General features: G+C 42.9%; 1 protein-coding gene across 1 annotated transcript in view; it reads right to left on the bottom strand.

The window, feature by feature from the left end:
- rrh (retinal pigment epithelium-derived rhodopsin homolog) overlaps positions 1 to 18,189 on the bottom strand; it is a gene marked incomplete at its 3' end in the record, with an annotated part of 70,478 nt that overhangs the window by 3,542 nt on the left and 48,747 nt on the right. Inside the window, exons 2-3 of the mRNA XM_079262299.1 lie at positions 13,249 to 13,439; positions 1,218 to 1,317 (exon numbers count right to left, since the gene is read on the bottom strand). Coding sequence (XP_079118425.1) covers positions 1,218 to 1,317; positions 13,249 to 13,401 — 253 coding nt within the window. The 5' untranslated portion in view covers positions 13,402 to 13,439. The remainder of the gene's footprint in view (positions 1 to 1,217; positions 1,318 to 13,248; positions 13,440 to 18,189) is intronic.

Genomic DNA, 18,189 nt, shown 5'->3' with positions numbered 1-18,189 from the left:
TTTATGCCCTACAGTTTGTCTTCTTAGACTAGGTTGTCATGGTCCTACACTATGTTCTCTTGGTCTTACACCTGGTTCTGACAGTCCATCACCAGGTTCTCATAGTCCCACGCCAGGATCTTCTGGTTCTACACTGGTTCACCCTGGACCTACACCAGGTCCTCCAGTTCATACACAATGTTTTTCTGATCCTGGTTTTAGCATTTAAGCTGGATTTGGAATAAGTTCAGGACCTACAGCTGGGTCCTGACTAAAGCCTGTTCCATCCTCCACAAGAAGCAAGAACTTTTTTCTTGTTCTCGAGGCTCCGAGAAGAAAATGACGTAATTTTGTTCTCGCGGACGTGTTTGAGGACAGTTCTTGACACACCGGGCTGCAGAACTTTTTTCTTGCGGGGCTGCGAGAAGTATCGTGTGATTGGTCGGACATGTGAGGTGGGCGTGGTTAACACGGAGAGAGCATGAAGTGGAGTTGCTGCTTCCGTGTGTTTGCTGTTGCCGGCAAAATGGATTGTTTTGATAAAACAGCTGATCGAGGTGGTGAGAAAGTACCAACATTTTTACATGTGGCAATAAAACACTCGGACCCAGCTGCGTGCACGACCCGCCCTGCCGCGTAAACGACCCGCCCCGCCGCGTGCACGACCCGCCCCGCCGCGTGCACGACCCGCCCCGCCACGTGCACGACCCGCCCCGCCGCGGACGAAGTTGGTTGTTAAATATGACACTAGTAAAGCACTCGGGGAGCGGAAACCTTCGCCAAGCACAATGTTAAAGAATCCTTTTAAAACATTCCTGATCTGGATCACCACCAACATTTAATCATTTCTTCATTTTTACATTTGCAACAACTCTTGAAATATTTATAAAAATCCCTCCGTAACCTTTTAAGTTATCTTGAGCAAAAAGACACCGGGGAAAACAACCCCCTCGGCGGAGGTAACAACCGGGTTCATTGCACATAAAGCAGACATCGCCCCCCTGCAGTGATCCCTCCCCGCTGCAGACCTGCTTCTCCTGGAGGATGGATGTACCTGCCGAACAAGATGTTTTTTCTTGTTCTTGCAGCCTCGAGAACAAGAACTCAGTTCTTGCTTCTCGTGGAGGATGGAACAGGCTTAAGTGTAAAACTTTCATTTGGAGCTGGACCAGATTTAGGACCTCAAGCCGACAAATAGAACATGCTTGGTGCTTGTAGATCTAAGAAGGGTTGCGTACCTATATCCGGTCTGCAAATTGTGAGGTAACGATCGATGGCCACGACAGTCAGCAGGCCGATACTCGCCATCCCAAAGAAGATGTTGAGAGCTGCATAGATCTGGAGAAACAAACAAAGATCAGCCAGAAGAAATTCTCCTCTGATTTATTTGCAGGAAGTCTGTGACAAACCTGTTCCAGAAACATCCTTTAGTCTGGTTCACACTGGGTTTTTGATCTAGACTTTCAGTGGGTGATGGAAATTAGTCCTATTGGGTCAAACTCATTGTTTTTACATATCTCAAATGAGTCTTCTCACCTCTGTTTTGTCAGTTTAATCCATTTTTTATTTCCATTTACACACAGTATTATAAAAGAGACTGAAATCTCAACCAGGCATCTAACATGAAGCGACAGCCGAGCAGGCACTCTGAAGAGGAGGCCAGACAGCCAGGAAGGTAGCCAGATAAGACTGCAGTGAACCCTAGCTGATTAGGGGGGCATTCCCATCAGGATAGTCTGCAACACTCAGTCCGGTTGGGGACTCGACTCAGTTGTAGGGGGATGTATCCATGCGAACCGAGATCTTGTTCACACTGCACTTTGGTCAAACAAGTCAAACCATTAGAATAAAGCTTGTTACATCCTCCACAAGAAGCAAGAACTGAATTCTTGCTCTCGAGGCTGCAAGAACAAGAAAAAACGTCTTTTTTTTTCAGGTCCATCCATCCTCGTCCATACTTCTCAGAGCCACACAAGAAAAAAGTTCTGCCAGCCCAATGTGTCGAGAACTGTCTTCAAACACGTCCGCCAGAACAAAATGACATCATTTTCTTCTCAGAGCCTCAAGAACAAGAAAAAAGTTATTGTTTCCTGTGGAGGATGGAACAAGCTTAATGTATCCCCATTCCCACCAAAGATGGCGCTGTACTAGTACCATGACAAAGCTCCATTGTACATAAAAGATCTTATAGTTCCATATATTCCAAATAGAGCACTTGGCTCTCAGACTGCAGGTTTACTGGTGGTTCCCAGAGTCTCAAAGAGTCCTATGGGAGGAAGGGCCTTTAGCTATCAGGCTCCTCTCTTATGGAACCAGCTCCCACCGTGGGTTCAGGAGGCAGACTCCCTCCACACCTTTAAGATGGAGCTGAAAACCTTCCTTTTCCATGATTCTTATAGTTAGGATATGAGCATCTCCTGAGTTGGAGTCTGCATGTACGGGACCCAACTGTCCAGGTTCTGCTCATTGCTCTTATAGTTATGGGTAGTCTAGCCATCCATTACTTATGTAGCAATGGGGATGTTACCTGATGCACTGAGAAGTACCTCGCTCTATTTCTCTAATATATTAATGTATAAATATATGACAATATTGCCGTCTCTAACATATTTCTCCTTTTTTCAGCAGGTCTTCCTGAATAAGTGCAGTTGTACATGTTGATCTGTCTTTCCTGTCCTCTCCACCCCAACCAGTCGAGGCAGATGGCTGCCCTCCCTGAGCCGGGTTCTGCCGGAGGTTTTCTTCCTGTTAAAGGGGAGTTTTTTCCTTCCCACTGTCGCCTCGTGCAGCTCAGGATTGGGGATTGGATCCAAGTCATGAATGGATGCAATCAGTTGGTTTCTATTATAGGATATGTATGAATTGGCTCGAAATGGTGTGGATATAAAGTGTCCTGTGGCAACATTGTTGTGAAGTGAAGTGTGAAGTGAAGTTGTAAAGCTATACAAATAAAGTTGAATTAAATTGAATTAACAAGATGCTCCTGTTTAATGAACAATGGTTTGTAACATCATGACCTGAGTAGCATTAGCAAAACACATAACTGTAGTGGGCCCACTTTATAACCACGTGACAAGTAAAGTAACCAAAACAAAAAATAGCCGGCACCAATGGTGATCGTTGCAGGCCTGAGATGGTGGCGCCAATAGGTCCACCAGTGGACAGCAAGAAGAGATGCAATCAAAACTGGGCGGGTTTACTCATGCCACCACAGTTATGCGTCCTGTATGAAGGCGCAGTTGTTTGGTTCCACTTTTTCCCAAACAAAGACAGGCGCTTCTTTTACCGTTTCCAGAGAGTTGGAATACCCTAAGCCAGACTTTCACAGTCCGCAAGGCAAACAGCAGCCGTACATCCTCGTCAGCGACCATGTGGCGCCGCTCCTCACAGTTATAAGCATGAAAATGTCCCATGAAATGACTGCTGTTTCAGCTTACCAGCCTCTTCTCTCCTGCCAGGCTGATTAACAGCAGGTCCAATGCAACATCGTGCTGCAGAACATCTTATCTTACTTGGTTTTGCCGCTTCTCGTTGTGACGGAACGTCGGAGCCATGGACAGTGAAAAGTTAAAGGGAGCAAGCCGTTTCTTCTTCTCTCAACGTGTTCCAACTGGAGCGTGTTTGTCCTGACTCCACACCAATAAAGTCCTGGTAGTTTTCGGGGGAAACTACCCCGTAAAATAATGACATATAAATTTAGATTGTCTCTCCCTTCACCACATTGTTTCCCACATTTTCATGTAACATTCAATGTAATTGGAAAACAGACAACTCACATTTACAAATCAAATTAACATCCTTAACAATACATATCAATAAAATTACAACCAAACAAGGAAAATGTGCAAAACCCATTTATAGAAAAACCCAGGGGTTACACACACACATATCTGTCCCAGTAGACAAGCTGGGAGGACATTGTGTCCAATAACCACAATGGATTTCATTCCAGTCGTCCTCAGATGTCTTCGTCTCCTTTCATTAAAGAAAAGACTGAATTTATTCCAGTCACTCAGATAACTGGAGACTGGAATAAGGAACAGTAATTAAACGTGCTAAATTATAATCCAGTCATATAAGACGCTGTCATTTAATGAGTTAAACAAACAAACAAACAAACAAACAAACGTGTCCTGGACAAATCAGAGCATTTTTCTGATGAACAGTGGGACAAAATACCTGTCAACAGGTGCAGAAGTCTGACTGGGAGGAACAGAAAACACCTGACTGGACTGGAAACATCACAGGATTCTTCCACTAAATATTAGTTTATGACTGATGGAACATGTATTATTTTATCATGTTTGTTTGCTTTTTAAAAAATCTTTCTGTTGAACCAGAATTAGAAAATAGTGTCATGATTTTCATCAAACATTTATTTATTCTGACTTTAGTCAGTTTCAGTTTTTCTCCTTCTTTAATGGGAGGGTATGAATACATATGAGGACGACTGTATATGTGTCTAACAAGGATTATTTTCCACTGAAGTTAACGTCAGCTTGACAGGATGAGCCGTCAGCCAGAGGAGAGCTCGTCTAAACCGCCTCATGTTGCTCATTTACACACAAAGGGAAAGAAATCTACTGAAGAAAAACTACTGCTACCATTTTCTGTCATTTTAAAACTATTGGCAACTGTAGAGGTTGTGAGCAGGTTCGTCTCACAGAGGAAAAGCGAGGAGGGGCGGGGGGTAGACTGAATTCTAATTATCACACACTACTGCATCCATATATATATATAGATATATATATATATATATATATATATATATATATATTTCATTCATAAAATTAACACGTGTGTATAATGTTACATTCATCGCGTGAAAATGTTTTTTACAAAAAAGGGAAAAAAAGAAAAAGAAAAGGATCTGCCTGCATCAACATGAATTTGTTCACATCAGTCTCTGGGTGTTTGACGGATGGAAAGGTGATGTTTAGTTGAGTCAAAGGCTGGTAAACTGGACCAAAGAAACCATGAGGCACCCAGTTCAGAAAGAGAAGGGAAGAAGAGAAACGCTCTAAAGATAAAGGTCTGCAGGTCCCTACTAGTGATTATTGTATATGTAATGAAACAATTTTTATTATCCTCTTGCTAATATGTTGCTACTTAGCCACAGAATATATTCGTTTGTGTTTGCAACACAAGTTCACATGTTAGTCTGGGAATGTGGTAAACAATAGTACGTCCTGACTGGAGTGTTTAATGCTCTATATGGGCCTATGCTAACTTAAGTAACTTATATGACATTCATGTGATGCCAGGATACATTGACATGAAATTTTAGAAGCTTATGATGCTTTTTAAATTAATTTGTAGTGTGTTATGCTTAGTTAATAATAGGATGTTTGTGCATTATTATGTTGTTTTTTTTTTTTTTTTTTTTTTTTTTGGGTAACTGATGCATGTTACGAATGGTTTCATTTTCATTCATTCATTTTCTAAACCGCTTTATCCAATTCAGGGTCGCGGGGAAGCTGGAGCCTATCCCAGCTGGCTTTGGGCAAAGGCAGGGTACACCCTGGACACCTCACCACTCCATCGCAGGTCTCATTTACATATTGTAACTTAATTGTAAATTCAGGCCCTTCTGAAATATATTAGAGCAGCTCGTACTGGACAAATATGTCCAATATGTCACAGGAGTGTCTCTCTGGACTTGTCATCAGCATCAATCATACAATTGCACAACAGATATTATATGATGATGTAAATGATGATTTTGGATCATCAAGGATCAAGGTCAGAAAAGTCAGGTTTCAGATTACACTTGCTCTTTCATGTGGGTGATTCGCTCAGGGCGCAAAACTAGCCAGGAGCACCTCTGCTGTTGGTCTTGGCATGTTCAATAGTGGCTTTATTTTCTCTTCATCTGGTTGTATGCCGTCAGCTGTAAGTTTGTTTCCAAAGGAAGACGATCTCTTGCACTGCAAACTCACTCTTGAGTACGGACTGAAACTCAATAGAGTTTCAGTCCGTACTTTTGTATGCGCTCCATCACTTTGTAAAGCCTCTGGTTGTGTTCTTGAAGGGATGAGCCCCATACTATGATGTCATTGATGTAGACTCTGACTCTTCCTAAGCCTTCAGTGATCTACTCCATTACTCTGTGGAATATTTCTGGAGCAGATTTTATTCCCAATGGCAGTTTAAGAAAACAGTACCTCCTGAAAGGTTTATTAAAAGTACAGTACTTCGTGCTGCTCTCATCCAGCCGCAACTGCCAGAAACCTTGTGATGCATCAAGTTTTGTGAAGTAGTTTACACCTGCATTTTCACTTGTGATTTCCTTTCTAGTGGTTATTGGATAATATTCCAGCTTCATGCTTTCATTTAGATCTTTTGGGTCCATGCATACTCTCAACTCGCCATTCTTCTTTTCGGTGACAACTATGGAGTTGATCCATTCTGTAGGTTCTTGGACCTTTTTGGTCACACCCAAGTGAGACATCCTGTCCAATTCTCATTTGAGAGCTTCACGTAGTGGAGCTGGAACTCTCCGACGGGCATGCACAACTGGCTGGGCACCTTCCTTCAACTGGATTTTGTATGTAAAGGGCAAAGCGCCAAACCCTTTGAACACATCAGGAAAGTTTTGCACCATAGCATTAGTGTCACATTCAGAACTGGTGTCTTTCAGCCACAAATGAGCAGCATTTGTCTTACATCCGACATGCTAATGAGATTTGTTTTTGTACCTGAATCCAGTCTCATAGTGACAAAGAGGCTGTTAATCAGTAGAGGAGTGATCCATTTATCATCATTTGTAATGCTGTTCACTTTTCCTTCATCATTTTCACAGTTAACGAGGTCAGCAAAGAAGTGTCACTTAAATCTGTGTCCTCCGCTACATTTACATTCTTGCCTGTTTTCCTCCTTAGTGAAACATTGTTTAGCAAAATTATTCTTCCCGTGACAGTTGGAGCATATTTGCCAAACACTGGACATTGCCTTGACTTGTGCTGCGTCGCACAGCACTTGCAGGAAAATATGGCTTCCCTGGTCCACTTTGCAGTCATGGTCCGTCGGTGACGTCTCCCGTTCCTGTTATGGTGCCCTCTCTTGTGTGGCAGTGGTAGGCATGCCTTGTGCTCATTACGATGGATTACACCTGGTCTTCGTTCAGACAATCAGCGGCAGACTACTTAAGGACGGCTCAGCCTACCAGTCTTCGCCAGATTGTTGTTTCACCCTGTGGTACAACTCTCGGCCTTGAGAATTCCTCTCAGTGACATTTTCAAGTTGATAACCTGTTTGTGTTTTTTTCCCCGTTAGAAATCATGTCGTTCTGTCTGCCTGCTTGCCTAATTGCTGCCCTTCTTCCTGCCCACCAGCCTGTTTTCGGCCTGTCAGTTGGCCTCCCTGCTTGCCTGCCAGTCTGCCTGCCAACCTGTCTTCCATATTCCTCTCGGAAAATATCCGGATCCAGGGAGGCCAAATAAAATCGTCTTTGGAAGTCTGATCTTAGTCTGCATGTGAATCCTTCTTATCAGACTTCAGCATAACAGAACAATCTGGCCAAGAGGATGGATTCAGCAAACGCCAATCCAGAGAACGCCTTCCAACCTACTACAACAAGCTCTCTCAGGTCAGAACTCCCACCCCTCACTTATGCCAGCGACAGGTCTAAGATCTCATAGTTCATTGGACTCTTAGAAGGGAAAGCATTAGCATGGGCAGAGGCGGCTTATGAACAGCAGGGCTTCAGAGACCTTTAATATTTTTCCTTCATAGAGGAGATGAAGAAGGTGTTCGATCATCCAGTCCGAGGACCGAGTCCAACGACTTGTCCATCTCCGCCAGAGAAAACAAAGCGTTGCCGATTTCGCTGTGGATTTTAGGACTGTGGCTGCCAATTCCGGTTGGAATGACAAGGCTCTTCAGGGAATTTTCTCCAATGGGCTGAACAGCCGGCTGAAGAACGAGCTCGCCACTCGTGATTCACCTAATTCCCTCGACAATCTGATCTCCCTCGCTATCAGGGTGGACAATCGTCTACGGCAGAGAGATAGAGAGCAGAGAACCCATTTTGACACAAGTTTTTCTGGCTCCGTCCCCAGGGCAACCCTTCCTGCTCTACGTCGTCTTCAGAAGAGCCCATGCAGTTGAGAAGAGCCCATCTGTCTCCAGAGGAACGACAAAGGAGGTTGGAGACCGGAGCTTGTCTTTATTGTGGGGTATTGGGACACAGAAGAATTACCTGCCCCGAACAGCTAAAAGATCTGGGTCGTCAGTAGTGGCGGGAGTGCTGACGACCACAACTCCCCCGGAAATCCCCCATACCAAGGCACTCATCCCTGTTTCTCTGTGTGTTAATGGTCTCTCCCATTCTGTTCAAGCGCTACTGGATTCTGGAGCTGAGGCGCACTTTATTGACAGAGGATTGGCCGAGGACATTGAGTTGGATGTGGAACCTCTCATTCCTGCAGTGTCAGCCCGGGCCCTGGATGGCAGCGTTATTTACTCCATCACTCAATAATCCATCTCTGTCAAACAGACGGTTTCAGGTAATCACCAAGAAACGATTCGCTTCTTTGTTGTACAGTCCTAGTCCTTGGACACCCCTGGCTCACCTTACACAACCCCCATCTGGATAGGAGGACGGGAAGAATCATCAATTGGAGTACGTTTTGTCATGCCAATTGTCTATGTTCTGCCGTCCCTGTTAATTCTTCCTCCCCTACTCTTCAGGATTCTCCCGACCTATTAAACATCCCACAGGACTACCACGACCTTGCAGAGGTTTTCAGTAAGGACAGAGCCCTTTCTCTACCACCTCACTGGCCATACGACTGTGCCATAGATCTGCTTCCTGGTGCTCCGTTACCCGCGAGTCGTTTGTACAATCTTTCCAAACTCGAAACCGAAGCTATGGAGAAAACCATCACGGACTCTCTGGCCACCGGTTTAATCAGACCCTCTTCGTCTCCTGTAGCTCCAGGATTTTTCTTTGTCTCAAAGAAGGACGGATCTCTACGTCCCTGCATAGACTACTGTCGGTTGAATGCCATAACGATTAAAAACAAGTATCCACTGCCTCTTTTGGAGTCCTCCTTCAACTCTCTCCACGGTTCAGTGATCTTTACTAAACTGGACCTGTGCAACGCTTATCATCTCATTCATTTAACGCTTATCATCTCATTCATGCATATAATTTGAGAGGAAGTCATAAACTATATCAGACAAAAGTAAGGACAACTCTAAAGGCTATGTGTATTTCTGTGAGGGGAGTCACTCTATGGAACAACTTATCTGAGGAAATGAAAACTTGTAAAAATCTTTTGTTGTTTAAAAGTATGTTTAAAAGGAAGGTAATGAGTGAGTACCAGGAGGAGATGAGGCAGTGAGTGTCAAATTTCTGTTAGAAGTGTATTACCTGATTATGTTTGCTGTGTAAAACACATGGTTGATAACAACATGTTAAAATGTATTGAAGTCATGTGATCGGGAAGAGCGGGGGGCGGTCGGGAGTGCGTTGGGCCTGTCTTTGTCATTGTCTTGTCTTGTCTTGTCTGTGTTTATTATTGTGTAAATTTTGTAATTTTGTTTTGTGTTATGCTGCGTGGTGTGTGAAGGGGGTGGACTAAAATAAGCATTGCTTCTCCCATCCCCCTTTTCAAACCAAAATTGTAAAAAAAAGTTTGTAAAATTGTTTTTGTAAAATTGTTTTTGCAAATTGTGAATTTGGTTTGAAACAAATGAATAAACAAACAAACAAAAGAGGGGGATGAGTGGAAGACAGCCTTCAAGACACCTCTGGGACATTTTGAATATTGAGTTATACCTTTTGGGCTCTGTAACCTCCTCTGCTGTTTTCCAGGCATTGGTGAACAACATACTAAGAGATTTTCTTAACCGCTTTGTCTTTATTTACCTGGATGACATCCTCATTTTCTCCCGAAACCATTCTGAACATGTCCTACACGTCCGTCAGGTCCTCCAGAGACTACTGGAATACCGGTTGTTCGTTAAAGCTGAGAAATGTGATTTTCACAAGGGCAAGCATTTGGTTTTGCCAACTTTTACCGACGGTTCATCCGCAATTACAGTCACATTGCAGCACCCCTGACACAACTTACATCTCCTTCGGTTCCGTTTTTTTGGTCCGAGGCAGCAGCTCAGGCTTTTTCGAAATTAAAGGCCCTTTTCACTACAGCTCCCATCCTCCTCCATCCAGATCTCAATTGTCAGTTCGTGGTTGAAGTCGATGCTTCCGACACTGGAGTTGGAGCTGTTTTGTCCCAGAGATCTCCTGTGACTCAAAAATTACACCCCTGTGCCTTCTTTTCCAGGCGTCTCACACCTGCAGAGAGGAACTATCATGTTGTTGACCGGGAACTTTTGCCAATTAAACTAGCCCTCGAGCAATGGCAACATTGGTTGGAGGGATCAAAAGTACCGTTTCTAATCTGGACAGACCACAAGAATCTGGAGTACCTACAATCTGCCAAACAGCTGAACCCTCATTGGTCACTCTTCTTTAACCACTTTCACTTTACTTTGTCCTACAGACCTGGGTCTGAGAACCTGAAACCTGATTCCCTCTCCCGCCAGTTCTCACCTCTGCCTACGGCTTCCCCGACACCATCCTGCCTGCAACTTGTGTCATTGCTGCTGTCTCCTGGGAGGTGGAGGACAAGGGGGGAGAGAGGCCCAGCAGTCGCAGTCCGACCCTGGTACTGGTCCCCGTGACCGCCTGTTTGTGCCTGACATGGTACGGTCCCTGGTTCTCCGGTGGGGACATCCTTCCAGCGTTGTGTGTCATCCTGGGGTCCTGCATACACTCTCTCTATTAAAACGGCGTTTCTGGTGGCCCACTATGGAGAAGGATGTCAGGGAGTTTGTGGCTGCCTGCTCCACCTGTGCGCACAGTAAGGCTTCTCATCGGCCACCCGCCGGACTCCTTCACCCTTTACCTGTTCCCAGTTGTCCCTGGTCTCACATCGCCCTGGATTTTGTCACTGGCTTGCCTAAGTCTTGACAAAACTCCACCATCCTCACTATCGTGGATCGCTTTTCTAAGCGAAAAATGTCAAATGTCTCATTTAGCAGCTGTACATGAGATCTAAATATGTATCTCTCATATGTCTTGTTCTTCTTTGGCGTACAGTGAGCACCAAACTTAGCACAAAAAGTGTGAAGCTCCACTCTATCACTCTTGTTCCTACGTCTGCTGCCTGGAATCTGGGTGTCATGGTGGATGACCAGTTGACCTTTAAGGTCCATGTTGCCTCGGTTGCCTCGGACCTGCTGATATGCTCTCTACAACATCAAGAGAATCAGATGTACCTGACAGAACACACGACTCAGCCGTTGGTTCAGCTCTGGTCATCTCACACATGGATTACTGCAGTTCCCTACTGGCAGGTCTGCCTGCATGCTGGTTAAACCTCTGCAGATGATCCAGAACCAGCACCACGTCTGGTCTTCAACCAGCCCAAATGAGCTCATGTCACTCCAGAGCTAATTGCTCTTCACTGGCTTCCGGTTGCAGCACGCATCAAATTTAAAGCTTTGCTTCTGGTTTACAAAGCAATAACTGAAACGTCTCCCGTCTCCCTTCACTCCCTAATCCAGACCTACACTCCCTCTCCACAGCTACGTTCCACCAGTGAAAGACGCCTCGTGTTACCACCAATACGTGGGACTAAATCACCAGCCAGACTCTTTTCCTCTGTTGTTCCACGATGGTGGAATGATCTCCCAAACTCTGTCCGCTCTGCAGAGTCCCTGTCTACTTTTAAGACCCAGCTGAAGACTCAGCTCTTCAAAGAGAACTTCAACACTTAGTTTAGCTGTATTTATTGGAAAGTTGGAGAACTTAGCCCAGTTCTTTGTAACAAACTTTATGGTATTAATTCTTTGTATTATATCATAGGTGATATTATGGGGTGGGAAGGGAGTAAACAAACAGACAAACAAACAAAAAAGCCTGTAGCACTTCATGGAAGGACCTGTGTCCAACTAGACAGTCCACTAGCATCTTCCAACGATGTCCTCTACTGTTTGATTTCCTGCTTGTGGTGTTCTCACTCATATGTAAGTCGCTTTGGATAAAAGCGTCTGCTAATTGACTGTAGAATAGAATAAAATACAACTTTTTCTTATCCTCGGATGCATCAAACACGAACGTATGGTAAACTTTAATGGCCTGTGGTCCTGCTAAGGTTCGCAAAAGCGCTACCTTCCTCACGTCCGGCTTTGTTTCCAGTCCCATGGCCGTCATATACAAGTTGAACCGTTGTCTGAATCATTGACATTCCCCAAAAGTTTCAGGCTTTCTGGTGGCTTCAGATCCATTCTTGCCCCTTTAGTGGTCGCTTGGTATACTCAGTTCACTCCTGGTACCATGTTGTGTTTGTGCTTTGAACGATGAAAGAGGCTTGCTGTATAATACAATGAACGTTTTATTTCTCTAGCATCTTCTTTTAGCTTCCTGTATAATGTGTTAACTGGTCAACAACAACTCTTCTTCTTTGCTGCTGCCTTATTCAGAAGGCTAAACTACACACGCGACCCCTAGTGGTAACACCAATTACAACAACTTTCATATGCATCTTCATACATGGAGTGAGTTACTGTTCAATTCAAGGATTATGGATTTTTAAGCGGATTAATCTGATTTCATTAAGTTTGTTTGATACAGTTCTATAGAATTAACAGATTGCATTGTGAACATGCAGTAATTTTTATAAACGTAGTGGTAGGTTACATTCATTTACATATTTATTTAAACGTCAGAGAAGCACATATTTGTCATGACATGAAAAAAAAGATGTGACTGTTATTTGTTTTGTATTTTTTGGTGAAAAAACAGCCTGTAGAACGACACATCAACACCTGGACTCCAGCCGTCCACCAGCACCTTCCTATCACGTCCTCTACTGTTGGATTGCCTGCTTGTGTTGTTCTCACTCTCATATGTAAGTTACTTTAGATAAAGAAGAATAAAATCAGAGAACTGGACTTCGATAGTGCAGGTCCTGGTGTTAGTGGGGACTGGGTCAGCAGCGTTCTGGACTAACCGTAGCTGTCTGGTGGACTTTAGGGAGGAAAGGCCTTCAGTACATCCAGAACTGGTCCCTGTCAAACCTGCAGACCAGGGGGTCTTAAGGTGGGTTAAGAAGACCAGGATTGAGAAATATCTGTCTAACACCTGCAGAGGATTGTGGTCCTTGTCGTCAAACAGCTCAGATGTTATATTAACAAGAATTTCTTTCCCGCTATGAGCGGAGTTGTGGGTCTCACCATCAGGCAGGACAGCTTTACCTGACAACCGCTGTAGCCAAATTTCCAGCTGCCGTGCAGGTCGGAGGCAGCCGACATGGGGTAGCCGATGCCAGCCACGCCGACGTCGGTGAAGGCCAGGTTGATGATGATGAAGTTGGTGGCAGTCCGAAGCTCCCTGAACTTTACAAACATTAGCAACACCACGATGTTGCTGGCCAGGCTGATGACACCTGGAGGAAGAAGAGATTCAGACTTCATTTACATAATTCTAGTGTTTCATTCAGAAAACCTGAAGAAACAAACAGGAAGAATTTCTCTGATTCGCACATTAATTTGCATATTTGTGTGCATAAAAGAAAAATAAATAGTTTCCCCTGAAAACTGGTTTTCATGATGAAAAAAAGTTTTACTTTCTGCTGAAAGAGACGCTGTTGCATCACGGATAAACGACATGTCAATCTGAGAAAAAGTAAATTTTCTATTCAATTCAGTTTAATTCAATTCAACTTTATTTATATAGCGTCAAATCACGGCAATGCCATCTCAAGACGCTTTACAGACAGAGGGGAAAACATAATGAAGGCCAATTCATAACAGCCTATATAAGGAAACCAACAGATTGAGTTGAGTCCAACTCAATCTCCCATCCTGAGCAAGCACACTGGCGACAGTGGGAAGGAAAAAACTCCCTTTTAACAGGAAGGAAACCTCCGGCAGAACCCGGCTCAGGACAGGCAGCCATCTGCCTCTGCTGTGTGGGGGGAAGAGGACAGAAAGACAACAGACAACAGGAACTGCTACTCCCGGCCAGGGAGACCTGCTGAGGCAGGAGACATACATGTTAATGATGCAACACTGTTATGGGGGGGGGATAAAAGAAAGAGATAAAAAGAAAGAAGCTCAGTGTATCAGGAAATGTCCCTCAGCAGTCTAAACCTATAGCAGCATAACTAAGGGATGCTAACCATCCCTAGCTATAGGACTTATCAAAAAGATAAGTCTTCAGCCCAATAGGCTACAAAATTGTCTCATAGACATAAAGACTTGGATGTCTAGAAATTTTTCTCCTCTTAAACTCAGATAAGACTGAAGTAATTCTCGTTGGATCTGAAAAACTCAGAGCCAAATTTTCCAGTTTTGTAATGAACCTGGATGGCATTACTTTAGCTTCCAGTGCTACAGTGAGAAACCTTGGAGTAATATTTGACCCTGACCTGTCCTTTGGTCCACATATTAAGCAGGTTACTAAAACAGCCTTCTTTCATTTACGTAATATAGCCAAAATTAGGGACATTCTGTCTCAGAGTGATGCAGAAAAACTGGTTCATGCTTTTGTTACTTTGAGACTAGATTACTGTAACTCTCTATTACTGGGCTGTCCTAAATATGCCCTGAAAAGCCTTCAGCTGATCCAGAATTCTGCAGCCAGAGTCCTGACCAGAACCAGCAGGAGAGATCATATTTCTCCAGTTTTAGCCTCTCTTCATTGGCTGCCTGTTGAATCTAGAATAGAATTTAAAATCCTTGTCCTTACATATAAAGCCCTCCACAACCAGGCACCACTATATATCAAAGACCTCATTGTTCCTTATATACCAAGCAGAGTACTTCGTTCGCAGACTGCAGGCTTACTTGTGGTTCCTAGAGTCTCAAAGAGCCGAGCAGGAGGCAGAGCCTTTGGTTATCAGGCCCCTCTCTTATGGAATAAGCTCCCAGTTAGTGTTAGGGAAGCAGACACCCTCCCCACCTTTAAGACTAGGCTGAAGACTTATCTTTTTGATAAGTCCTATAGCTAGGGATGGTTAGCATCCCTTAGTTATGCTGCTATGGGTTTAGACTGCTGAGGGACATTTCCTGATACACTGAGCTTCTTTCTTTCTCTCTTTATCTCTTTCTTTTACCCCCCCCCCCATAACAGTGTTGCATCATTAACATGTATGTCTCCTGTCTCAGCAGGTCTCCCTGGCCGGGAGTAGCAGTTCCTGTTGTCTGTTGTCTTTCTGTCCTCTTCCCCCCACACAGCAGAGGCAGATGGCTGCCTGTCCTGAGCCGGGTTCTGCCGGAGGTTTCCTTCCTGTTAAAAGGGAGTTTTTTCCTTCCCACTGTCGCCAGTGTGCTTGCTCAGGATGGGAGATTGAGTTGGACTCAACTCAATCTGTTGGTTTCCTTATATAGGCTGTTATGAATTGGCTTTCATTATGTTTTCCTCTCTGTCTGTAAAGCGTCTTCAGATGGCATTGCCGTGATTTGACGCTATATAAATAAAGTTGAATTGAAATTGAATTGAATTAAACAACGAGCATAAACAACGAACATAAACAACACACATAAACAACACAGATAAACAACGAGCATAAACAACGAACATAAACAACACGCATAAACAATGAGCATAAACAACACGCATAAACAACGAGCATAAACCAAACACATAAACAACTAGCATAAACATAACGCATAAACATAACGCATAAACAACGAGCATAAACGAGCATAAACAACATGCATAAACAATGAGCATAAACATAACGCATAAACAACGAGCATAAACGAGCATAAACAACATGCATAAACAATGAGCATAAACAACACGCATAAACAATGAGCATAAACAACACGCATAAACAACGAGCATAAACCAAACGCATAAACAACTAGCATAAACATAACGCATAAACATAACGCATAAACAATGAGCATAAACGAGCATAAACAACATGCATAAACAAAGAGCATAAACAACACGGATGAACAACGAGCATAAACAACACGGATAAACAACGAGCATAAACAACAAATATAAACATCACGCATAAACAACGAGCATAAACATCACGCATAAACAACGAGCATAAACAACAAATATAAACATCACGCATAAACAACGAGCATAAACATCACGCATAAACAACGAGCATAAACATCACGCATAAACAACGAGCATAAACAACAAATATAAACATCACGCATAAACAACGAGCATAAACATCACGCATAAACAACGAGCATAAACATCACGCATAAACAACGAGCATAAACATCACGCATAAACAACGAGCATAAACCAAACGCATAAACAACTAGCATAAACATCACGCATAAACAACGAGCATAAACAACAAATATAAACATCACGCATAAACAACGAGCATAAACATCACGCATAAACAACGAGCATAAAAATCACACATAAACAGTGAGCATAAACAACACAGATAAACAACGAGCATAAACCAAACGCATAAACAACTAGCATAAACATCACGCATAAACAACGAGCATAAACAACACGGATAAACAACGAGCATAAACCAAACGCATAAACAACTAGCATAAACATCACGCATAAACAACGAGCATAAACCAAACGCATAAACAACGAGCATAAACATAACGCATAAACAACTAGCATAGACAATGAGCATAAACAACGAGCATAAACATCACGCATAAACAACGAGCATAAACATCACGCATAAACAACGAGCATAAACAACGAGCATAAACATCACGCATAAACAACGAGCATAAACATCACGCATAAACAATGAGCATAAACATCGCGCATAAGCAACGAGCATAAACATCACGCATAAACAACGAGCATAAACATCACGCATAAACAACGAGCATAAACATCACGCATAAACAACGAGCATAAACATCACGCATAAACAACGAGCATAAACAACGAGCATAAACATCACGCATAAACAACGAGCATAAACATCACGCATAAACAACGAGCATAAACATCACGCATAAACAACGAGCATAAACAACGAGCATAAACATCACGCATAAACAACGAGCATAAACATCACGCATAAACAACGAGCATAAACATCACGCATAAACAACAAGCATAAACAACGAACATAAACAACGAGCATAAACAACACGCATAAACAACGAGCATAAACATCACGCATAAACAACAAGCATAAACAACGAACATAAACAACGAGCATAAACAACACGCATAAACAACGAGCATAAACAACACGCATAAACAACGAGCATAAACAACACGCATAAACAACGAGCATAAACCAAACGCATAAACAACTAGCATACACGTAACGCATAAACAACTAGCATAAACAATGAGCATAAACAACGAGCATAAACATCACGCATAAACGAGCATAAACATCACGCATAAACAACGAGCATAAACATCACGCATAAACAACGAGCATAAACATCACGCATAAACAACGAGCATAAACAACACGGATAAACAACGAGCATAAACATCACGCATAAACAACGAGCATAAACATCACGCATAAACAACGAGCATAAACATCACGCATAAACAACGAGCATAAACATCACGCATAAACAACTAGCATAAACAACGAGCATCAACAACGAGCATAAACAATGAGCATAAACAACGAGCATAAACATCACGCATAAACAACGAGCATCAACAACACAGATAAACAACGAGCATAAACATCACGCATAAACAACACAGATAAACAACGAGCATAAACAACGAGCATAAACAACACACATAAACAACGAGCATCAACAACACAGATAAACAACGAGCATAAACAACACAGATAAACAACGAGCATAAACATAATGCATAAACAACGAGCATAAACATAATGCATAAACGAGCATAAACATAATGCATAAACAACGAGCATCAACAACGAGCATAAACAATGAGCATAAACAACGAGCATAAACATAATGCATAAACAACGAGCATAAACATAATGCATAAACAACGAGCATAAACATAATGCATAAACAACGAGCATAAACAACGAGCATAAACAACGAGCATAAACAACACGCATAAACAACGAGCATAAACAACGAGCATAAACATAATGCATAAACAACGAGCATAAACATAATGCATAAACAACGAGCATAAACATAATGCATAAACAACGAGCATAAACATCACGCATAAACAACGAGCATAAACAACACGCATAAACAACGAGCATA

The sequence above is a fragment of the Telmatherina bonti genome, assembly GCF_933228915.1.
Source record: "Telmatherina bonti genome assembly, chromosome: 22".
NCBI lineage: Eukaryota > Metazoa > Chordata > Actinopteri > Atheriniformes > Telmatherinidae > Telmatherina > Telmatherina bonti.
This window is presented reverse-complemented; position numbering and strand designations above follow the sequence as displayed.